The 25,339-nt window shown below is 33.2% G+C and overlaps 3 protein-coding genes across 5 annotated transcripts; 2 read left to right on the top strand and 1 right to left on the bottom strand.

Moving 5' to 3' along the window:
• The first annotated feature begins 23 nt into the window (after window positions 1-23).
• LOC105198670 (transcriptional adapter 2B) lies at window positions 24-9,575 on the top strand. 3 transcript variants are annotated; one of them, XM_011165478.3, is made up of 10 exons: window positions 24-272; window positions 367-464; window positions 1,106-1,165; window positions 1,253-1,394; window positions 1,790-2,007; window positions 2,705-2,934; window positions 3,044-3,275; window positions 3,942-3,991; window positions 4,295-4,622; window positions 4,697-9,575. In XM_011165478.3, the coding sequence occupies exons 1-10, from the start codon at window positions 266-268 to the stop codon at window positions 4,799-4,801; spliced, it is 1,470 nt and encodes a 489-aa protein (XP_011163780.1). In that variant the 5' UTR covers window positions 24-265; the 3' UTR covers window positions 4,802-9,575. The 3 variants fall into 3 exon arrangements, with proteins under 3 accessions (XP_011163780.1, XP_011163779.1, XP_011163781.1); XM_011165477.3 differs by having other exon boundaries at window positions 1,790-2,028; XM_011165479.3 differs by lacking the exon at window positions 4,697-9,575 and having other exon boundaries at window positions 1,790-2,028; window positions 3,902-3,991; window positions 4,295-4,520.
• LOC105198707 (protein sneaky) lies at window positions 3,273-19,717 on the bottom strand. The gene is made up of 9 exons (XM_011165528.3): window positions 19,097-19,717; window positions 18,476-18,691; window positions 18,064-18,365; window positions 17,045-17,232; window positions 16,775-16,946; window positions 15,429-15,783; window positions 14,737-15,065; window positions 14,129-14,463; window positions 3,273-4,535 (listed from the first exon to the last, which is right to left on the bottom strand). Exons 1-8 carry the CDS (start codon window positions 19,385-19,387, stop codon window positions 14,142-14,144), a joined length of 2,175 nt encoding a protein of 724 aa, XP_011163830.1. The 5' UTR covers window positions 19,388-19,717; the 3' UTR covers window positions 3,273-4,535; window positions 14,129-14,141.
• On the top strand, window positions 10,656-21,476 carry LOC105198672. The gene is made up of 6 exons (XM_011165480.3): window positions 10,656-10,813; window positions 12,566-12,763; window positions 13,304-13,497; window positions 14,763-14,917; window positions 20,770-20,996; window positions 21,247-21,476. Exons 2-6 carry the CDS (start codon window positions 12,568-12,570, stop codon window positions 21,444-21,446), a joined length of 972 nt encoding a protein of 323 aa, XP_011163782.2. The 5' UTR covers window positions 10,656-10,813; window positions 12,566-12,567; the 3' UTR covers window positions 21,447-21,476.
• The last annotated feature ends 3,863 nt before the right edge of the window (window positions 21,477-25,339 follow it).

The following is a 25,339-nucleotide window of genomic DNA, read 5'->3' as shown; positions in this document are numbered from 1 at the left end:
TAAACACGACCCTTCCTTTATATTTTTTTTGGTCGGCGTTCCTCGCGGATCACGCACGTCTGTACGGGGCAAACGGAGCACCGCTCATAGGGGGTAGATACGTCGCGATTTCGCGATATTCTCGCGCGGATCTACGCAGGCGGAAAGATGATGATCGCGGCGGTGGCACCGCGTCTCGGTGCATCGTGATATCGCAAGATTCACGGCTCGATGGTATGCGGTGACGTCATCCAAATCTGCTCTGGAAGGATCCAGCGAGACAATAATGGCGGGTGGGTATTCTATGCGGCGTCGTGCGGCACTTTTTCGCGCCTTTTTCAGCGTTGTCCTTAGTCTCTGTACATCGTTATGCGTGTTACATTTCAGATCTGTACGCCAAGTACAACTGCACCTATTGCCAGGAGGACATCACGGGGCTTCGCGTCAAGTGTATCGACTGCCCTGAATTCGACCTTTGCTTGCAGGTGGGTCAACCGTTCGGACAGCCATTTTCGGTCACGTGATAGCCTCGCCTGACTTCCTTCTCCAACTTTTCCGTTTTCCTACTCTCTTTCTCTTGTGCTGCGATTTTTTTCTCTCTTCGTTTCTTTCTTTTCTTTACTCGTTAATTTTCTATTTCTCGCATACTTTCCAGTCACATTCGCTCTACCGTACATTTCGCCGTGTTTCCACGTTTCTTGCCCCGTTTTATCCCACTCCTTTCCCTCCTTCCTCCCCTCCCTTTTTTTGCTATACTTTTTACATTCTATTCGCGAATCCGAATGAAGCTAAAATGCACGTGGTACTGGCGGATACTTTGAATTGCCTAAAATTTTTTTATTATAATTTTTAAATAACAGATGATATGATAGGTCGTTGAAATGTAAATGTTTCTTTTATATTACTTAATCAGAAATATTGTTAAAGACTTGTTGACATTCTTCAAATTATCTACATTTCTTATTTTGTGTTTGGCACTCTAAGGTTTAAAAATTTATCTTTGCATAAAATGTATGTGTGCGTGAGACCTGCATTTGCGTTCATAAATTTAATATTAAAAAAATATGTATACGAAATTGAAAATTATAATTAAAAGGTGTTATTTAAAGGTTTACCTTGCTTTTAGTGTTTTTCCGCCGGTGCTGAAATTGGTCAACATAAAAATAATCATGCCTATCAATTTATGGTATGTATTAATATGATATGAAAAATTTTCAAATTATACACTGCAAAAATGCCAGTATTAGTCTGTACATCTTGCATATCAATTTAGGACTCTGGTACAATCAGTATATTCAATGGCCGTGGCAATTGGACAGCTAGAGAACAGTTGAGACTTCTGGATGCTATTGAACAGTTTGGATTTGGAAACTGGGAGGACATTAGCAAACATATTGAAACACGTACACCAGAAGGTAATGTGACGTTAAAATGGAAAAAAATGTTAATGGATTGCAGTTTTGCACTGAGAACAATTGTGCTAATGGCATAGTTTATAAATATCGAGAGACACTTACAAAATCTAAAAACTTTTTCAATTGTCTTCTATATCTTTTGCATTACAGTATTTTATTGCTGTTACTGTTTAAAAATTTTTATCTCCCAAAAAGTAATTTAATACTACAATGTTAAATTACTTTAGGGATTAAATACATAATCTGTATTTTTATCATAATGGAATATTTTTTCAATTAAAATTTCAAATATTATATACGTGAGATGATAGAAATCGCAAATCTAAATCTTTCACTTGGCAACAAACTGGTCTAATACTGCGCTATTTAGCACACCATCAATATTATTATTACAGAAGCGAAAGAAGAATATATCGCTAGATATCTCAATGGCAATATCGGAAAGTATACGTGGCCACCCACAGATAGCTATGTACCAAATCTTACAGATCAGACTAAATCCGATCATGGTCCTTTATCGCCTGACCTCACATCTAGATTACCGCCATTGGACATTACCCCGGAAGAAGCCGCGCAACTGGGTTACATGCCCCAGCGAGATGATTTTGAGAGAGTAAAATCGGACTTTTCCAAAGTTTGATCTAATTTTTTTTTAGGCGATGGTTCCAATTATGGGTTGAATATAAGATATTTAAACTTTTTAAAATATTATATATTACTAGAGTATAGAAATTTTGTTATAAATTATAATATGAAAATTCTTAATTGTCGCTGATATTTAAGAAAAACAAAATGAAACATTATTTTTAATAACTTTTAATAGCTTTGACAAATATCCGTAATTATTCGTTGAAATTATTAATCTGTTTTTTTCTGATGAATTTTTTGCACTATTCATCTTTTCATTTTTTCCTTCATTACTAAATATAATTTACTAAAAGTATCATTACGAACGTAATTATACTTTCAATAAATTATATTTAGTACGTTGAATACGCAATAAAATACATTAAAAACATACGGTAACATTTGCAATCATGCCGACTTAACTTGGGACTTAGATATAAACATTTTCAAATATTTTTCAAAAATTTAATTAACAGTTTTTTCAATTTGTGATAATTTTACTTTGAATTATAATATTTACTGTTTACATTGATATTAACAAACTTTTTAAATGTTTAAATGTACTCATTAAATTTCCTTGAATTGAGGAAAATCACTTTAATCTTAAATAACCTATAATTAGAACCGTCACTTTATAATAGATAATAATTACTTAATAATAAAGATTTAATTGGTTTTTACAGGATTATAATCACGAGGCCGAATCACTCGTTTCTTCATTGTTCCTAAATCCTGCCGAAGATGACGATCTTGATATCGCACTTAAACTGGCACAAGTTGATATGTATACCAACAATCTCAGAGAACGAGCCAGAAGAAAACGCGTCGTAAGAGATTATCAGCTTGTATCAGCTTTCTTTGCGTTGAACAGAAAAGATAAAGGAATAAAGAAAAAATGGACGAAAGAAGAAAAGTATGCTTCATGTTAATGCACTTTTTTCTTTACATTTCGCTAAATATTAATAGATATTTAATTTTCTATTCTTGCTTTACATATTAAACGTTTTGTTTATTTAATGCAGAGACTTTAGGGACAGAATGCGTGTATTCGCACAGTTTTACACAGCACAAGAGCACGAACAGTTCCTAACAAATCTGGAAAGGGAAAGAGAATTGCGGTTACGACTCTCAGAGCTTTATCGATACCGTGAAAATGGTATTACGAGACACGAGGAATGTGCTCATTTCGAGCAATTCCTTGCACAAACTCAAAGACAAAATGATACAGTGGATCATTGGACTGAAAAAAAATCTGTAAGTATGAATTTTTATTCTTATAACAAGTCTTGTTACAACATTGTATAGATGTAGAATAGGAGTTATATTTCGTGATACTTTTATTATGTGCATTCGTAAAAGCTAGTCATATTTATTGAAAGTCTCATTGTCTTTTATCAAATGCAAACGCATGATAAAGTCCATATTAATGTATCGTGTTACTATGTGACACAAATATTCCAAATCTTACCTAAAAATGATATTAACCAGCAGTATTATTGTGCTTCTTATTAATTGTTGTACTGTTTATATTTTTGTTTGTGTCATAAATGTTTAACATTTTTAATTGTATCATGACATTAATTTGAATCTACATATTTAATTTTTACTTTGAATTTATGTTTATATACATATTCGTGTGAATGTGACATGTATATATATTCGTGACGGGATATTACACATCAATTTTACTGTTTCTATTATCTCTTTAAATTTTATATATATTTTCAAAATTGTTTCTATATTTAACTTTTCTTATCCTCTTTGTACATTTATACGTACAACAAAAATTAAAAAAAAAAGCTTATACTTTTAATTGTATTATATATACTAGCTTTTGCTTCTTTTTAACTAATTCTACTGTTTGTGGTGCGTGTTGCCAGGCATTTGTGAACAGATTGTATCAGTTTGCATTTCACTTAGGGCAGCAGTGGGCCGTCCACACCAATACACCGCAGCACCTCAAAAAGAAGGTAAACAGTCATATTTGTAGAATTAAATCTATATCTCATATTGCAGTATTCATAAATATTATTATCATTTTTGTATTATCAAGCATATTATTTATTTCATGTTCATATATTCCATGAAAATTTTGTTTGTTTTGTTGGTTCTTTGTTAAGCATTACTATGCAAAGCTCCTTTTCAAGTTGCATAAGCTAGCACAGCAGTAGTATTGTTAAAATATTGTGGATTACTGTTAAAATTTTAGAATTAAATACTAATCTATAGCTAAAGGAATTGTGTGCATTTTCTTTTTTTTCTTTTTTTAATAGAGAAGAAGAAAAAAGTTACTCTTCCATCGACCGAAAATACACTGCAAAGCAAGACTCAGCCAGTTCCACAGTCAGTCACAATCGGACGACGACTCCAGCCAGTCAGTGGGCGGAGTCGGATAGTAATCCAAATACTTCCAATCAATCGATTTCCAGCCCCAGTTCCTCACAAGAGAAAAGTTACAGCAGTGGTAGTACTTCAATCCAAGAGCGAGATATAGAATTGGAGGCTGCGTCTCATCTTTTAACAAAGCAAGAAAAATCTTTATGTATTCAACTTGATCTAAAGCCAACTCAGTATTTGACGCAAAAGACATTATTATTACAAGTAAGTGTGATGAACGATTATAATTCTTTTTTATTATAATATATTATTTGCTAATACCGTTTTTAATGTCACAGGAATATTTAAACGGTAATAGAAGATCGAGTATTGTACCTCAATCAGAACCAGAAAGCAAAATTCTTCATTATCTAGTAACTAACGGTTGGATCACAGCCAACTGATCAAACATGTAAAAATTTACAACTATTTTGTCACTCTAAGTCATCTCTAATTTTGTAAGTTAAGTTTTAGATATAACTAAAGCTTTTAAGTCTGATTCAGTTAAATGTAAGGCAGATGGACAGAAAACGAAAAAAATGCATGCGCGCATATTGTGTAGTAGTTGCATTGTTGCTGATCCTTCTTTTACACAGAAATGTGCTATGATAACATAATCTGTTGTTTAATGTAGGATCAGATAAATTTACAATCAGACGCAATTTACATGTTTAGCGTCTGTAGTACATCTACCAATGAGTTCAAAAATACAGGATGTCTGATAATTATTGACACAGTGCTCATGTGTAGGTAAAACAGGCTAAATTGAATCGAAAAGTTCTGTACTATTTTACGATCTTTGCAATTCCATCCCAAGCTTTTTTTCTAGCTTATATAAAACCATCATATTTCATACAGACTCTTTTAAAACAAAAAATAAATTTTAATATTTCAAAAAAGTTGTATGTGCGGAAGAGAGGGAAAAAGAAAGGAAGAGGGAGGGGGGATGAGAGAGTGAGTGAATAAATGATCTTTATTTAGCTTTTTCAAATGTTTGCAAATACATAATTATCATCCTATAATATACTCTTTTAACATTCACTTAAATTGTTTGATTCACACCGCTTTTTTTTGATGGACATGAAGTATTACATTCTTACTCCTTCGTGAAACATGCTTTTTTGCGCATTTCTAGTTCTACAGAACTTTATTACAATATTCCTGGTCTGTTTTGGTTGTTTTTCACTATCATTTTTTATTATTTTTAATCTATTTCTTAACGCTTTCTGTAACATGTTATTTATCAAAATAAGGTGCTATGATTGACTCATACACAATACATTTCGTATATGCAGATACAAAATTTCCTATTTTATTTAACAAACTTTTTTTCCTCATTTTCTTTAGCATATAATCATAGTAATCTTTAAATCAGTCTATGATCAATAATTTATAGCAAGATATTTTATTGTTTCAACATACTCTATCTCAACTCTATCAGAACATTTCAGTATAATATTAGCTATTTGTTCTTTTCTTACGTTTCTGACTCATAAACTATCACTTCGTTTTTCTTACATTCATTTTTAACTTGTTTACACTCATCCATTCTATTATACTAAATGCCTTATTCATTTTTCTTTCTAACTCTATACTACTTTCATCATTTACACTTATGAACGTATCATCTGCAAATATTTTTATGCTGTATTTTTTTAGACATATTCTTTGATTATGTCATTTATATATATTATAAATAACAAAAAGTCCCAATACAAATTCCTGTGGTATTCCATATTTAGTGGTCAATTATTTTGACCATTTATTATTAAATCTTGCTGTGCTCTATTACTTAGAATGATTTTAATCATTCTAGAAAATCATTAGAATGATTTTAATCATTCTAAGACCTTTCTTTTCCTAATTCCATATTAATGTAGTTTTTTTTTAATAATCTTTCCTTATCTATTATTTCAAAAGTGCGCGCGAGAGAGATAGAGAGAACAAATTAATGAGTGAAAGAGAAGGAGCAAATATATATTTTGTTTATTATTTTCTATATTTCTTTTTCTTCTTTCTATTTCTTTCTTATTTTCTATTATATTACTCGATTACGAAGATTTTTAAATAATATATTCTTTATTTTGGAAAAAAGAAAAAAAACAACACGAGATAAGATGGTTTTACGTAAAGATTCTACATAGCATAAACGTGGCTATTGGGTTGTAGGAGTAGCAGTACAGATAAATGTCAACAACAAATTAATCTATAATGGAATAAAAATACGTCGTAACTTTATTATGACAATCAGAATGCACTCTTTGTATTCCATAATATAGTATAACTAAAAACACAATATAATGAAAAACTTGAGATAGTTTGAGAGTTATCACGCTCATTTTCATATATTGATGAAAAGAATGGTGACGTGGTAAATAACAGCACTCTGGTTTATTCTTACAATTTACGTTGTCGTAGTTTTAAAAGATGAAGTTGTTTCACATTACACTTTACAACCAGTAATACTAGCTTATATTAACTGCATCTTACTGCGTTTCACAATCACTTACGACTATGTTTACACTATTATAAAATGATCTTCAGAGAAGAAAAACTTGGGATGACAGAATCGAGTACCTCGGGATTTATGACAGAAAAAGATATATCGTGTATACTAAAACAGAATTTTCATTAACCGCAATTCTGCTGTTCTATCTCTTCAAGAAAACAGAATTAACATATGACTTATTAAAATGGGTTTGAGTTAATGGAATAAGACCAAGAAAAACAAAGATTTTTTTATACGTGCAAATCCATCTTCAAAATTTGGAGAGAGAAAAATAACATCATTTAGAACAAGAAAATCATAATTTTGTTTTATGCCATTTTATAGATTGTTTTTTTTTTATGTTGAATATTCACCGATGATAAAGTATTAACAAGTCTTAACAAGTGTTCAAGTGCTTCTTTTTGTAGACTAGCTTTTCTTATAAGCTAGTTATGAACATTGAGAATAATAAAAAAAGTTAATTGTAACAAATGTTGACAGAATTGATCCATAAAATATTTTACTTATCATTTCCAATTGAAAGAATCTCTTAACACTGCCTACGTAGAGCCACTGAACGTATTGCTCAATTAATTCTTCCATTGTATTATTTCCGTGTGTAGATAATACTTGACTTTTCTTTCTGTTTTAAACGTTATCATATTCGGCAATAAGGAAATATCAAAATTATTCATGTTTCTTCACAAATTATATTCATTTGTCATGATACATAAAGCAGTATATTAAGATGTGTCAAACTTTTTAGGCTACTATAATTTATTCCTTTAAATTATTGAAATTATCTACTTTATTATAATTGTTATTTATATCAAGTAGATATATTGCTATTAAAATATTGATATACAGATTTATAAATGAAAGCTGAAGATGCAACATATAAAAAAAGTTTATAAGAAATTAGAATGACGAATCTCGATAATCGACAATCGTGATTAATCTATGTTGTAACATGTATCATGCGTAACTTGTGCGACCTCTGATTATATAATTATATACGTGATGCTATATAATTAGATAATTAATACACTTTTCTTTGGAATAAAAAGTTCCTTATTGACGAAGAATGATACAAGTATACATATATTTGACTAATGTAAGATGTATAATTTTGAATAATTTGTTATTTGTATAGTATTTGTATATATTGCAAAGGGACATTTTCTTAATGATAACTGATAACACGTTTTAGATCATAAAGAATTACAATTTTGCGGCATATAAAGTGTCGTTTTTATTGAATAAAAAATTTTTAATTTTTAGATAACGAAAAAGATATCTAAAAGATTAAAATATAATTTTATTTTAAAAGACAAAATCCATGAAACTTATAAATTGCTAGGCATGTGTTAAATTTTGTGATATTATGGAAGCTGCCTCTTTTTTAAGAAACATTCATTGAAACGTTTCTTTCAGAGCAGTTTAGACAAAATGTGTAGAAACCATTGAGGGGAATTATCACTATTTTTGCCATACTTTGACATATTCATATTCTCTTCCATTTGAGATTAAGAATAATTTATCGATCAATATTACCATACAAACAAATAATAAATAGCAAATTTTGTCGAATTTCGTTGAATTTCATATTTTTAATTGCAACGTTATCAAAGAGATTCGGTTGGACTTTTTCTAATTATTTAGTATCAATAAATGTGATTCTCTTTACGAAACGTAAGAAACAAACAGCATGAGCATGTTTTTTGTAATACATGATATGATATGTGGACTTTTATGTATTATTAAATATATATCATTTTAACCAATTGTCCCCAAAACTTTCACGCTTATTAAAATTATACATATAAGTCTAAATAGAGAAAAGTGTATATATGGGTCCTAATTATGTAGATATAAAAAAGAGCCTATCTGTTTGTACCTTTGACTATCTAATATTAGATAGTCAAAGGTTTGTACATAACGAGTAAAGACCTACTCAGGTTTAGACAAATTCTATATCAATACTTTCTCTTTGTATGCGTGCGTGCGTGCGTGCGTATGTGTCTGCGAAGAGAAAACATTTGTATGACAAAGCGATATTGAAATACAAACGATCGTATTTTCTATATCGCTCATATTTTGTATAGATATTAAACAAATACCTCTTCCGTTTATCCGACTATACTTGATGGTGCATAGCTAATTATATTATTGAAATGGCTTCCTCTTGTAAGCGTGTATAAACATTTGAGATCAGTGATTAAAGATCTCATTGTTGAGATATGTGTATAATAAAATCGATATCATACAATTAGCAATAGTACATCAACATCGAAATTTCCCCAAAAAAGAATCAATGGCTGCGTTAAGAAAACACAACGATTGAGTAAATCTTTAGTAAGATTGATTCTTGCCTTTAGATCTTCGCTGGATCAAAGTATAGAAATCAATCGTAATAAAGAACTACTGAATGTTTTTTTAACTGAACGCACAGTCATTCCTTATGAAACAACTGTAGTCGGATAAAGAATAATGTATGAAATATGGCTTCGATTAGAATAAATTGTCTGTATGATATTCGACACGCGTCTTTTACTGTACGCACTATTTTCTCAATTGTACAACAAAAAATTAGCTATTTACAATTTACTTATTGATGATGTAATCCGACACGGATATTCGTTGAACATATTGTGCGAAATAAATTATGCGATATTTTCATTTAAGAAAAACTTGTGTGACGATTTTTGTGACGCTACACCTTGTTTTCTCGCTGATCTCCCAGATGTAAATATAAATTAATTACCATTGATTAAATCTGATTTGCTTCCAAACATCGTGGGATTGAATCATAGTTAATCAAGTTGTTAGAAAAACGTGATGTTTTTTTTTCTAATTACTCGATATCCTTCAATTATATTTTTCTCACATAATTCTACGATTCTTTGAAACAGCGTTAATTATGCTTCTGACATCTGTTTTATTCGAATGCAATAGTGTGTATGTCATGATTTGAGATACTTTTATTAACAATATGATGAAAAGATGACCAAGTCTTGAAAAGTTAGTCTTAACATTCGAAAAAAATGGGATAGAAAACGTAGAAGACATTTTCTAGAACCGCTCATCTCAAATGTACGTGTATGACAAATCTACGAATATGTAAAATCCCTGCTATTTGAAATCAGAAGTGAAATCACAATAATGAATTATTTGTTCAATTTTAATTTGTAAAATAAATTTTACAAATTAAAATGGTAAAACTTTAAACAATTAATATCACTTTATAATTCAGTTTTCTTATCACGATAGCAAGAATAATTTATATTGATTGATATGTCATTGAAACTATGTATTATTATTAGATATTATTGATTCCCAATAGAATTCTTTTATAAAAAACATATGAATATGAATAGAATGAAAAATAGCTCGCTCGTTTCATATTTAGTATAGTAGTTTGTGCAAAAACTAAATGTCTAAAAATTTGTACATGATCATGTAATAAATCTAAAATTTGCAAAAAGAGAAATTTTCCATCATATATATCATACAATGTCATATATCATTCGCCGAAAATTCGTTTTAAATTATATGCTGTGCAAACAGTGTTGGCTGAATATCTTTATTTTATATGATAATTATAGGATGTTATACCATGATACTTTTTATTTCATACGACTAGAAGCAATCATTGTAGCAATGACACTTGTAACCTTGTGTTTTTAAGCCCTCCATCATCAGCGAGAGGAAAAAATGATAATGCGTCATTAAAAGTGACGATGACGCGTGCGAGCGTTTTCCATTACGAGTGCGAAGGTGAAGGTGCTAGCTGACGTTGAAATGGAATTCGCAGAATAAATCGGTACCATATTCCCACTCTGCCGTTCGTCTCTTCGCACGTATATAAAGTCAAGTCACACGCGTGTATCTTGTACAATTACATCAGGTCGTGAATAATACGTGTTAGGTGAGCATTTATCGTACACGTCTATCAGTTCAGATCCGCGGTGTGGCTTCTGTATCGGGATTCTACTTTGAAAACTCGACGTGATTATGTAGCAAGTTAATTATTGCATTTTTGGATTTACGCCATCGAGTATAGGTATCAGTGTGTTCCATTTGATAGACGCAAAAAGAAAAAGAAGATAACTGCCGATTATTAACTAACACCACTGTGAAAATTTATTTGTGACGCTCTTTTTTAAAGGGAACGTATTTGAATTTGAAGAAATCGTGTTTAATGTTTGAATAGACGCTACATGATCACGTCTGATCAAGAATCTCATTCGCGTCATGCTTAATCTGATATTTTTCATCGTTGTGCGACATGTAGGTGTTTCGCGAGAGTCAATATCGTTCCTGTATTTCATTTTTTGAATAAGTGTCGAATTAAATTTATAAATTTCAGTATGTTGTTGAAGAACAAACGCGCTATGCATTTTTCCAAAAGATGCATCAATCTTCGTTAATTTTTTGCAATGTTAAATAGCTATCACTATTTATATAGAGCAATCAAACGAAGCTTGAGTTTGATTGCTATATGGTACAACTGCAAATTGTGTCGCGAATAATTGGAAAGAATCTCATCTAAGGCCAGTATTCATAGTCTATTCTTATATTTAAGATTGTCTTAAGGTGTCATCAACCAATCATAGAACCATCCCAGCAAACGAAAATTAGTTGAAATCGATAGAAATAAATTCATTTCAAATAAATGCATTTTCGAATTCGGGCTTCAGATTTTTCGAATCCATTTGATTAAAAAAAAAATAGATATAGATATGATTATATCCGAATTCAACATGATGAATAGCTCATTTTGTATTTCAATCCATTTGAATCCAAAAATACTCTAAAGCGCAAACTCGAATAAATTCAAATAAATTGCAATTTTCACTTCATTTGAATCATACATATAATTTTCGTTTACTCGAATATTAGCATCTTAAGCCATTAAGATTGTTTTGAAATACAAATTGACTATGAATACCGACTTAAGAATACATTTTCGTTACTTTTTTCTAATGCCATTTGTAAATCATTAAATTTTAAAATTATATAATTTCATAATCAATGTTAAGTGTAATAATAAATATTAAAACTTGAAAGTGTATCTTTAATATTGAAACTCTCGAAACTATTCTGTATATAGAGTAAGCTTTTCTTCATATTAAACTTATCTAATGATTTTTCAAATTTTTTATTTTTTAGTATATTTGTTGTTAGAAAAATTTAGATTAAACATTTTTTTAAACATTAATCATTATTGAGAATACACTCCAATAATCACTGTCAGTACTAAAAACCTATAGTATATATTTATAATGAAAATTATTCAGTAGTGGCTAGTTAGACTGCAGTCCGAAATATTAAGTATTATATCGAAATATTGCTATCGTGCAATTAGCGCGCGATCTATTGAATAGGAAAAGTAAAGTAACGATAAAAATAATGACTAAATTCGTTATCGTTACAGTAAAAATCTAACTACATTACTGTCACCGTAACAAACAGGAAAAAGTAGCGATCGCTGAAAAAAGTAACGAAAACGATAACGACGTTACAAGGAACTGCGTTTTAATTACTTTCCAATCCTAACGAATATCCGTAATAGTTTTCGCTTATGACACAATTTTTCGAAAGCATTCGCGGTACAAGCAGTTTTCCAAACTCGAATTTCGTTTGATTGAATTTAATAATAATTAGATACATGTTGCAGTCATGAAACTCACGGTGTTTTGCCTGCTCGCTGTCATTTCTGTCGTCTACGTATACGCAGAGGAAAAATACACTAGTAAATATGACAACATAGATATAGACCAAATTCTCCAAAACGACCGATTGCTAAAACGATATGTCGATTGTTTCCTGGAAAAGCCCAACGTTAGGTGCCCTGCTGAAGCTTTAGAGGCGAAAGGTGAGTATGGCGCGTGTGACTTCTCTTCGCAATTATAAGTGCAACTTGGATATCAGAGATTTCAATCGATCGAGTTAAATTAAATTCTATATTGATCTCTAATAAGTCTGCGTGCGCGTGTGCTAGATTGTTACGTTAATTATATATGCAATTGAAAGATTTCATCGTTGTCTTCACTTCAAGTCACCGGAAGAGAAAAATATATTCGAGAAATAGAATCGTTTCGAGAAGCAGTTTTAAAGACATAGAGGAGAAGAGTATAATATGACATTCATTTTCATGCTATTAAAAAACTTTATTAATAATCAAGTCGGACGTTTGCTCTCTGTGCCGAAGATCCGGATTGAAATCCTGCTAATCTAAAGTCTCAACTGATATACCGACTTAATTAAAATTCAATTCCTTCAGAAATATAATTCTAATTATACTATATGTTAATATCTTTGGCGACTAATCAAAAGATCGATTCTTATGTTATCAAGAAGATTAGTATACAATTGTATTTCATATTGTTAAATAAATAATAACACGCAATTGTAGCTCATATACAAGAAGCGCTTGACGATGAATGTGCAAAATGCTCGGATCACCAAAAAGAGATGTCAAAGAAGGTGATAAGACACCTAATAACAAACAAGCGAGATATGTGGAACGAACTGAAGGCGAAATACGATCCGGACGGGAAATACGCCAAGAAGTATGAGGATGAAGCCAAGAAAGAAGGCGTCGAGATCTAATCAGCAATCGACGAGAAAAGAAACGAGTACACGTTGCAAAACCATTATGATGCAATGCTAATTGTTTTATCGTCCTTCCAGATGTGATTCGATATGACTAGAATGTACACGTGTATGCAAATAAAATATCGTTCGTAACATAGATGCATTATTATATATTCCGTGCATATTTATCGTATATTGTTCAATAGAGTACGGAATTCTCAGACATTTCTTTTACATCATTTGTATTATTGGTATTTTTTTTATAACAATCGAATTTATGAGCTGATTGGTTTATATTATAATTACAAATATAACGTATATCTACGAGATTGATATACAGATAATTTTTCGATAATGTCGATATTACCATTATTATATATCCTCGATATTGTTAAATTATATTTGTATTATATACTTTTTACGCATGTCTTGTATAAAAAACATTAATCCTAGAGGGTATCATGGGAGAAATTAAACTTATCGAAATTATGGAAGCGCAGTTGTAAGTGTAAAATGCTTGTATTCGTTATTTCTTTCGTGTCAAGTAAAAAATGCATTATATAAATCTAATTGACTTGATAATATCGCATTTATGACGTAACGTAATCTGCGTATCGAATGAAATACACAAGTTCATACGTACAATTCTCGTTCGTCTATTTTGATACGAGAGTATCAAACTCATCCGTTTCATCGTCCGTCTCGCCGATATCCGCGCAGGCATAACAAATCCTGCCGACGTCGTCCCAACACTCGGGACAATGGACGAAGGGACATCCGGGTGTCGTGCATCTATGGAACTGTGAACCTCTTCTCGGCTCCACTTGGCCGCAAACGAGGCACTTGCGACGTGCCCAGGGAAATATCGCCAACCAACCGCAAAACGTCGGCCAGCGCAGCCTCATGGCGATCCACGAATCCATCTCGTACTCCAATCGACGAGTTCTGATCAAAGTCTTGACTCTAGCTCGCATGAACCTTGGTATTGAATCGGGAAGACGGGATCAACATTGACGTGCATTCACCAACAATCGAATCGACTTGGATATTTGAGTTTTATTTTATGAAAATGCACCATTGAAATTCTCTATCCGCGATCACACGGAACAAGTAACGTTCCTCTTTATATTCCAAAGTAGAAGAAATCGAATCTCTATTGGATTTTGTTCGGAGGTATCTCCTCCTCCGTTTCTCCAAGTAGTTGGTTAAAATCAGATTGGCTTCCATTAAAAAATATTTAATACCCTCTACCTGACGTGCCCGAGTCTACGCCTCAGACTCTCGTTGTAGAGATACAGCACACGCCTTTTTTCACGTTTCCTGTAGAAGAACGAGCAGATTACTCGCCGCAGCCGCTGGGTGTACGCCGCGGTGAACAGCAGCATCCAAATGATTATGTACATCGAGTAGATCTTGAGAATGATATAATTCGGTACTTTGTTGGCTCTCGGTAAACACGCGCTGTTGGACACCACGGTCTTCACTCGCTTCTTTACGTTGAATCCGCGGATGACGCTGCGTATCAGAGAGGCTATCACTCCGATCCCGCGAATCTCCAAGGTCATGTCATGATGACCAGCCTAGAAACAAATTCTAATTAAAGTTCAAGGAAGATTGAAAATAACAAACAACAATCGATTTGTATAATGTGGTACAGGAAAAACCGCATTAATGCGCGGCGAACTATTTTGCATATGCTAATTGCTTATTATTATTTAAAGTTCTTCTGCTCTTTACGTAGGTATATTTTATTACCTGACTGCACACACTTACGTTGATTTCTTAGGTCTCCTTTTTTTCTATTAATTATTGAAAATTCATTTCTTTTATTTTACAAATAAACGATAGCGAATTAAACTTTGTTTCGAAAGTTTCTGTGAAAAAGACTTTGGGCTAAAATCTAACTAGAAATAATAAGCTAAATCGTTTCACGAATCTCAAACCTGAGTATATTCCATGTGAGAATGTCTTCTTATCAAATCGAGCGCTTCAAAGAAGAGCCTGTCTAGCAGTAAAAATGTCGTCACACTGATTATTTCGAGAAGCAACTTGACCGTTTGGCCGCACAGATTTACCCGTTCAATTTCACCCGGCCGCAAACTGTACGGATCCACAAATTTCGATCTTTCGATTTTCTTGAGGGGCAGCAAGGTCAGACTACCGCGAGCCTTTCGTCTCGCGTCGATCTTTCGGAAATACGAAGTAACATACACGTTGTCATGCTCGATCTCAGTCAGGTATTTCTCGTGATATGTCTGAGCATTTACGATGATTCTCAAGAAAATGAAGGACAGACATCTGGATAATTATGCAGCACAAAATTACCTTTTCAAAAAAAGGTAAAAAAAGGCGCCAAGTGTGCGTGCGTGCGTGCGTGTGTGTGTGTGTGTGTGTGTGTGTGTGTGTGTGTGTGTGTGTGTGTGTGTACTCTTCAAGCCTTAATTTTTTCCTACAAAACTCAAATGATACTATATCTACATTATTATTAAAAATCTTCCTATTCCAACTCAAGTGGTATTTACTTAAAAATAAATATCTTGAGTTTAATCCAATCTAAATGTATTTTTTCAAAAAAAATGTATGAAATCTTTATGAATTGCGCCCCAATTATAAAGAAAATATATTAAATAATAACTGCCGTATTACTTTTAACGAATAAAATCCAAACGATAGTATCTTTATTTTTTAAATAAAACCCAAGTGGTGCTTTCTTTAACTTCTTTTTAAATAAAATTCAAGTGGTACTATATGTGTACTTTCATTAAAAAATCTTTCCGTTCTAACCCAAGTGGATGTATTTAATTTAAAAAAGTTTCAACGGAATATATAACATTTAATCTCAAAAAATTAAAGAGAAAAGAGAAATGAGAAAGTTTTATTGAAATAAAATACACGCGTTTTTTTCACGATAGCACACATCTCTGTAGCACGCGACTATGTCGAGGTCGCACGTATCAGGAGATGTGGGCTATCGAGAATAAGTGAGAGACTTTATTAACAAAAGGAATCGTCAGCTTCGTCAAACTGTGCATTCAAATCAATGTGATTGTGAATGTGATTTCAAATTGAAAGATTCAAAGTATTTTGTATTTTGTATTTGAAATATTTTAATAATATATAATATCCTACTGATATAAAAGAAAGCTGTGGTTACACAAGATTTACATTACAACATGTTTTGCAACCACTGTATAAACTTGCAGCGATTGCCTCTTGAATGCAGTGCTTTCTTAAAGAAATAAGCCTTTATTTTATATTATTAATTAATCTACTCTATATTCCGTATTACCTTTTGATTATGATCATCACTGACTCAAAGACTTTTCTGCGTGCGTTGAATTCATGCATCACGGCATGGGCAGCGTCTGTAGCGTCGTGAAGGTCGAGAATCACCGGCATCTTCTTCACTTTGTACTGCAGTTTTGCGTTCTTGAGACTTTTACTGAAAGCATCCTTGGCTCCTTAATAAAAAGGAGACAATATCTCGCGGAGGAATTCAATATATTTATTTCTAACATTTTTTTGTGTCGGCTCATCTACTGTTGCGAGTGATATTCACTTTTTAAAGAGACGTAGCCTTCCCCGATGCCAGAGTCCACCTTTCCCTCGGGATCGCAGATATTCGATCCACCGAGGGCCTGCACCAGGTTGCACACAAAGGTGAGTTTCATCGGCCAGCACAGCAGCCAGGCCGCAAAGAACGTCACCGTTTCGTAACACTTGTCGTAAGCGTCAGCAAACATATCTCTGAAAAATCTCGTTATATTAAATTCCATCTAATTTGTATTAACTTTAATACAAATTAGAACGTAAAGTTATAAGAAAAAACTTGTAGGAAAATTTGAATTATTAAATAAATAACTAATTAATAAATAGAATTAATTTTTAATAATAGGAGAATATGAAAACGCAACTAATTAAAGATGACAAATTCGTTACGTAGTTCAGTAGTTGAAACGGCTAAGATACCTTCTTTGAAAGTCGGCGGCAAGTTTCAGACTGTGATATGATTTTTCACAACAAATTCGTTACGATATTTGGAGAAAGGGAATAACAGATGCTTGTGTAATAATGCTAACAGTAGCATCGTTCTTATTAAATTAATTATTAATTTATTAAGGTGATGTTATTCTTATTCAACTTATAACTGTGTTTCAAGACCATAAACTTAAGGCTCACCTTTAACTAATAAAATTAATTTTGTATTCAAGGATTATTCTTTCCGTAATAAAAAGATAATAAAAAGAGTCCATTCTAATAGGTTCTTACATTTAAATATTTAAAACCGTCTTAAGATGTCTCTTTTAAGATGTCATAAATCAATCACAAAGCCCTATTAGCATCTTAAGACATTACTTAAAAAGATCTTATCTCGAAACACGAATCGATTATAATTACAGCATTGTGTTTTTCATTCATCATTTCGCAAAGAATCTCGCTGTACGTACAACGAGTACTATTACATCATTCGCTACATCTACATAGAAATGAATTCGTGGAAATCTATAAAATCTTATAAACACGGGAAACGTGTTTTAATTATTTGCCGACTACAAAGTTGGATGTTAAATATCCCACCTGCATCGTTCGGTACCGCGGCTAAGCTGCTCTTCGCAGCGAGCTTCAATCTTCTTCTTGTACTTCGCCTCGTAAACATCCGCCTCGGACTTTGCATTCGCGATCTCTTTCTCATGTTTCTCCTCGATTTCGTCGCTCCTCTTCGTGTCATCCTGGAGCTCATCCAAATAGTCGTTCTCCTCTTTCAGTCTCCTCATCTCTTCTTCGCCTTCGATTTCCTCGACTATCGGACTCATCAAATCTCTCACCGAGGATAAAGTATCCTTCAACTCGCTCGCATCCGCTTTCATGGCAAGCACCGCCTGCATTAGATACTTGGCTCATATCGGTGATGCCGAGCAATGTATTGCACAAATATAGTAATTAATCTTTTCCGAAATTCGGTGTTTATTAAAACAATAAAGAGATACACCTGCTGGAACGGCTTGAACATGAGATCGAAGCGCGTCTGAGTGAGATTGTACGTTAACTGCATCGTGCAAGCGAAAGTTCTCACCACCTCTTTACCGTTGTACGTTAAATTGAATATCGGCCCCGCTATCACGTACCCCAGAACAAGAGCCCTCAAAACGTTGCGTCCGGATCGGCCGAGGAAAGTCGGTATTGTCAAAAGACAGATGCATCTCACCTATTCGGAACGATAGAACAAAGCTTTCTTAAGCTGTAACCCGTATTAACTGTAATTGTAAGAACGATAACATTTATTGTTAAACGTCCCACATATTTGTAGCTTCTAATGTAGCTAATTGAGTAAAAGTTTCATCTTTTCAAACTTTTTATAATTATGCATTTTTTTTCTTTTTTTTAAACGCATACGACAAGTTTTGATTCGTCAAATATTCATCAAGACGTTGTTTCGATCCGGCTTTATTAAGAATTCCAAAAGCATACTAACATGATAATAGAGTTTTAAAGAAAGGAATATTCCTGCCAGAGAGGTATCGCTATTGACGCCCAATCAAGTAATCAAATCAGTGTAAGATAACACAAGAGGATAATAAGTTAAATTGAGTGAAGTAATAAAAGAGATTACTTGGATCGATGATGCACATCCTATCGATAGCATCGCGACAAGGATGGCTCCCAGAGAGATACTGGTATACGTGTCAAATTGTAGATCGACGATTATGCCCTCGTACAACACGACAGCTGCGACAAATCCGAAGAGAAATCCGATAAAGGCCCTCGCTTTCCGATGAGTGCCGATCGGATCGTAGCAGATGTGGAACAGGCTTGGACATTTTTTCAGATAATATTTCAGGAAATCCCTTCGCGCACTCTCGATCAGACGACCGCAACGATTAAGTCGCTCCAAGCCGGGCATCGTTTTCTCCTTTTGCGAAATCAAAAGTAGCTTATCCTTACTGATAAGCTACTTTGTCGCGGATTATGAAACGCGAAACTTTCGAGTTAATCTCTGAAATCAGACGAAAGATCGAATCGATTTTTCCCTGGAAGCGAGATGCGACTTTTCTAACAGAATTCATACTTCGTGGAGAAGAAAAGTTTTTCTGCGATTTAACGCAGGAATATGAAACAAACCTAACGACACAATCTATAAAATCCATCGACCGTTGAATACAAAAATATTAAATATAATGAAAATTTATACTGGAAACGCATAAAATCAATTTTTGCTTAGAAATAAAATTCTTAAGTGAAAATATTATTAATATTTGAAAAATGCGGAGAAATGTCATAAGTTGTTGTAAATATTTACTTTATTCATATGATCGTATTAATATGATTATGTGCTTCTCAAAAGTACATTTCCGAGATTGCAGTAGCAATTACACGAGGAAATTTCCACGAATCAATTTTGTCCGCGACAGAGGACGATATTGCTTTACAAATACTGGTAATTTATGCAAGGCCGAAATGCCTCAAGCGAGGAATTCAAATTTACAAATTAAAGAAATTTTGCGGGAACGGATAAGGAGAATTGAAAATGACACAATCGTCCCTTACGCGAGTCGTCTAAAAGTCGAGGTCACGCACACGTAATACATACGTCTATAGAATACAAAAAAAAAAAATTAGAACACGAGAATTCTTTCCACGTATAACACATAAATTTTTCACTATGTGCTTTATCTACTTGCACGTTTTTATAATTGGCACAAGTAGAATAATAATTGTTATACCACAATGAATTAATCTTTTATATCTACACGTGATATTATTATCATGAAATGTTGCGAAATCCTTTTAATATAATTATTATGCTTTGTTTTTTTCTCTTTTCTTTGTCACATAAAAATGTCCTCAATATTTTTTAAATTATTTATGTTTTAAAAAATATCTTTTGTCAAATGCGTCAAATTTCTTTAAGTTTTACAGCGATTATTTTGGAAAAATTGCGTGACGTAAAAAATTCTCCATTATTTGCAACAAAATAATTATGTATTTAATAACATATATTAAAAATATCTAATATTATGATAATTTTTATGATAATAATAATCTGAAGAATAACATAAAAATAATTCTAGTTACATAAAACTTTATGAGAAAAATTTGTAATGAAAAAAATGTTGTATTCAGAGAGAAATATCTATTGCATCGTCGCAGGATATGACTTCATCGCGCGTATTTTTCGATAAATTATGGCAAGGACACACGAGGACGATTTCGTGCGACTAACGAACCGTGTCCAAGCCTCTTATAAGACATTCGAAGTAATGAGCTCCATCAGCAGTAAATCAGGAGCAACGCATCAATCTTGTCCGTTACGATGAGACACCTAGTTGTCACTCTTATCACCGTCTACATCCTTTCGTTCTCTTGCGTTTTCGCCCAGGAAGGAACGTATACCACAAAATTCGACAATGTAGACGTGGACGCAATAATAAGCAACGACAGGCTGTTAAACGGATACGTGGGTTGCCTGCTCGATCGGAATCCCTGCACCCCGGACGCGGCTGAACTGAAAAGTAAGTCGCTTCGCCTCGAACGACGTACAACGAAGCACACGTTTTCCATAATTCTTTAATTCTTTGACCACGAATAATCAAGTATATTTCGAGATTCGAGATGTTCTCAGCAACATCAAAATACAATTTTAAAAAATTTTAATTTATACATGTATCTCTAATTTTTATTTTCTATGTTTTTGTCAATTGATAATGAATCGGGATAAAGCACGTCATCTATAAATATATTTCATAATCTCAACTCCTTTAGAAAATCTGCCAGATGCGTTGGAGCACGACTGCGCCGGATGTAGCGAGACGCAGAAGAACGCGGCCGATAAGATATCTCATCATCTAATCGACAATAAACCGGACGATTGGAAATTGTTGGAGGACAAATACGATCCTACCGGGACATATCGACGGCGTTACTTGGAGTCTAGGTCCAAAGAAGGAGGCAGCGTCGATTAAGATTGTTTTTCGTAAGGACCGTAATGCCGATTCTAATGTCGACCTCGGCTCTATCCTCCGGACTTGATTGTTCATCTCGTGATCCTTGTCACACACGGCGGTTTTTGCTTTACGTAACGATTGCGTAACGAAAAACCCTGTCGATTACCATCATCTTTCGGAGCCTGGAAGTTTCCATGTATATTATAAGACAGGATATTTAAAAAAACAACAAAACAAATGCTTTTAGTTTTACGTTGCATTTTTGCTCTAACGCGCGCAGACAATTATCTTTTTTCATAGATTTGATTTAATCCTCTGATTAGAAGCGTACGTACTTACACAATCGGTCGTTTAAACATGTATTCACTTTATTTCATTATTTCATTTATTAGACTTACAAACTTTTAAAGACGAAATTTTTATTTAATGCAATAAATTAATAGCACCTTGAACAAATAATTAATCGTTTTTTACAAGCCTCTTTGCTTATAGATTGGCAAATAATATGCAACCAGAGTTGCTTGATCAGCAATATATGAATAAAAATTTCACCATAAATGTATTTTTATTTTATTATTAAGAATACAAGGACAAGGATTCATTTTGATCGTTCGTGAAAAATAATTTAAAGGAGTCGTAGTATTAGAGTATTGCAATTAGAATTTCGCAACTAGAGTATCGCAATACGTTATTATGCACGGAAAGAGAAACAATGTACGATGCACAGAGAAAGAGAGACAAAAAGAGGAGTATTAAATAATTTGCCGCAAATAATCATTATTTTGAACGTAGAAGTGATGCAATTTGGGTATTATTATCCTTACATAATGAAGAAACGATTATTAACGCCGCAATGTTGGACTATCCATAGCAATAAATTAGAAAAAAAAAGAAAAAAATACCTGCAAAAGAGAATTTTTATCTTTGTAACAATTTGATAGTTCCAATTTATTCTGATTTGTTTTCCTTTAAAAACTGTATATTTTTCAGTTGTAAAACTTACATCCTTTAATCATGCTCATTATTATATAAAAAAAAGATATATATGTTATCTTATTATTTTAATTACTATTTATGTTTCCGCTCTCTATCCATTCATAATCTTATATAAATAGCATTAAAAATCAAATTTACGCTGTTGTAACATTTATTGTAATATTAAAATAAACATATTCGCATTTTATATTGGTATTACTATTTTTTACAATATTTGTAATATATCTAAACCACACAAGAACAAAATCATTTGCTCATGAAACATTTTTAAAATTACTTTTATAAATGTCTTTAAACGTTTCTAATGTCCATTTCCATTAATGTAAATTAACTTTGATCTCGGTTTATCTAACTTTTTATCTTTGTTTAACACAACAAAAATTAAACAAGGCTCATGAGAATACAGCGCGATTATTATTAACCCAGATAACAAAATGTCAGCAATTTGCCTACAAATTGCTAGTAAATTCAATCAAAAATATTTCGCAAATTGGAGTCATCTGTGTCCGCATTAAGATTATGTTTTAGCGACAAAACTTGTTGACACAATTCGATAACAAATTGCCACCAAAAACCGAGCAAAGCTTGTACATATAACATGGCAACAAATTGTCAGCAGATTACCAGAATAGAAGCAAATTAGATTATAATTTAAATGACATAATCAATCAATTATCGTTTAAATATCGGGTGGATTTTAATGGCACCTTGCTCAGTTTTCGCCATCAATTTGTAGCCAGATTATGTCAGCAAGTTTAGTTTGGTTTTTGCCGACAATTTGCTGTCAAATTATATTTACAAGCTTTGCTCGGTTTTTGCCGACAGTTTACTGTCAAGTCATGTCTGCAAACTTTGCTTGTTTTTTGCCGACAATTTGCGGTCAAGTTACATCTGCAAGCTTTGCTCGGTTTTTGCCGAAGATTTGTTATCAAATGTCTACAAGTTTTGCTTGGTTTTTGCTGACAATTTGCTATCAAATTACTTTCGCAAGCTTAGCATTTTGCCAAAACTTTTCTGTCATGTTATGTTTGAAAAACTATGCTTGGTTTTTCAAACTATGCCGACAATTTGCCGCCAAAATTATTAGCAAATTTTGTATAGTTTTTGACAAGAAATTTTGTTATATATCTGCCGCCATGTTGTGGTTTTATTAAATATAACAAAATTTGTCTGAATGTTAGTGCCCTTTTGCTAAAAAGATTTATATCAAAATTTTACAAGGTCTGTTTTCAGCACACTTGGCTATTTGGGTATTTGACCGACATGATCACTTAACCGATAATATACTTGACCGATAAATCACTCAACGATCCCCAAAGTTATAGCGATTTCGACTGGGGCGCATCGGTGTGCCACCTTACCGGTGGCACACAAACTGGCTTCGACTATTTTCTCAGATCCACTTTGTGTACACCACATATGCACTTGTGAGGTGTATCAAATCCAGATGAACACGCGGCACCATTGAGGGACTGCATTATTTGATTAATCAAGCACAAAAGTTGCACCGACACCTGAAATTTGCAACCGGTGTGCCCCAGCCGAAATCGTTATTAGGTTTGTTAAGTGATTTATCGGTCTACTTATCGATTAAGTGACTGTGTCGGTCAAATGTGCTTGTCAGTTAAGTGATTTGTCGGTTGAGTGACTTGTCGGTCAAATGATTGTCGATTATTTGTATAATACTGGAACTGGACCCGTCGAAAGATATTTCTAACGATTTCTCTTCTTTATCGATGGTTGCATGATGAGTACTTACGTCTGTCGGTAGATTCCGCTCTGTGATTGCATTTTAGTCGTTGAGGAATTATACTCATCTCAAAGTTATTAATAATTTTATTTATCGTTATTCTAAAGAGAATTATTTATTTTTTTTTTATTTTGATGTTTCTTCTCATTCATATTTTTTCTTTTTTCTTTAAGTTTGTAAATCAATATTTTTGTTGATAATAATCCTCATAGTTCTGATATAAATACCGCGCAGTTAACTTTATGCAATAATTCTTTTTAAAAATAATTGCAGATTATATTTATTTGTAAGAAAAGTTTACGGCGAGTAAGTGCCGCGTATGAAGCACGACGATAGTACCAAGCATAATGTTGTTTAATCGTTCTGAAAGATTTTCTCATGCAACCAATAGAAACGCAACGCAGGGTGACCGAAAAATCGCCCAGGAGTGATCTTTTTTTGTAAGTTTCGGATTACCAAAAATATATCTCATACAACTCGGATATTCGGCACTTAACGCGGGTGGTCATCACGCTAGAGTAACCCTTTGCGTGATTCCTAGAAGCTCAAGGTCCATATATTAAAAAAAACACGCATACCCAGAAAAAAGATGAAAGAAAAGGAAAAGGAAAAAAGAAAGAAGAGCGATCGCGTAATATACCTAAGAAAAAGAGAAAAAAGGAAAGTATCAAAGTTACGAGCAATCGTCCAAAGTAAAAGGAACGAAGAAGAGATATAGCGACTCGACTTCGGATCACGAAACGTCTGTGGAAAAAGGATCGACGTGCGATTATAAGAGAAATGTTTGGGATTCGAGAGAGGCGAGACGGACAATCGCCGCGCAATTTATCAAGCTTTCCTGAACAACGTGTACCAAACGACGTCTTCAAGGGGGACCGGATCGATCGGGGAGCGAGCGACTCGACAATTACCGGAAATTACACACCGATCCCCCTCCGGTCCGGTCGAGCGACGTCATCCTACATCCTACGAAAGCTCGAAAACGATTTGGATCGAGAGAGGCGAGCGAGAGCCGCTCTTGCGATTTGATCCACTATACGTGCGTACGTACACGTGCGCAAGAGAGAGACATAAAGAGGAGAGGAGAGGAGAGGAGAGAAGAAGGAGGGGAAAGGAGGAAAGGAGAGGGGAGGGGAGGGGGAGAGAAAAAGAGAGAAGAGCGCCT

This window comes from Solenopsis invicta, chromosome 1, assembly GCF_016802725.1.
Source record: "Solenopsis invicta isolate M01_SB chromosome 1, UNIL_Sinv_3.0, whole genome shotgun sequence".
NCBI classification, from domain to species: Eukaryota; Metazoa; Arthropoda; class Insecta; order Hymenoptera; family Formicidae; genus Solenopsis; species Solenopsis invicta.
Note: the sequence above shows the minus strand (reverse complement) of the source record. Positions and strands in the feature narration are given on the sequence as shown.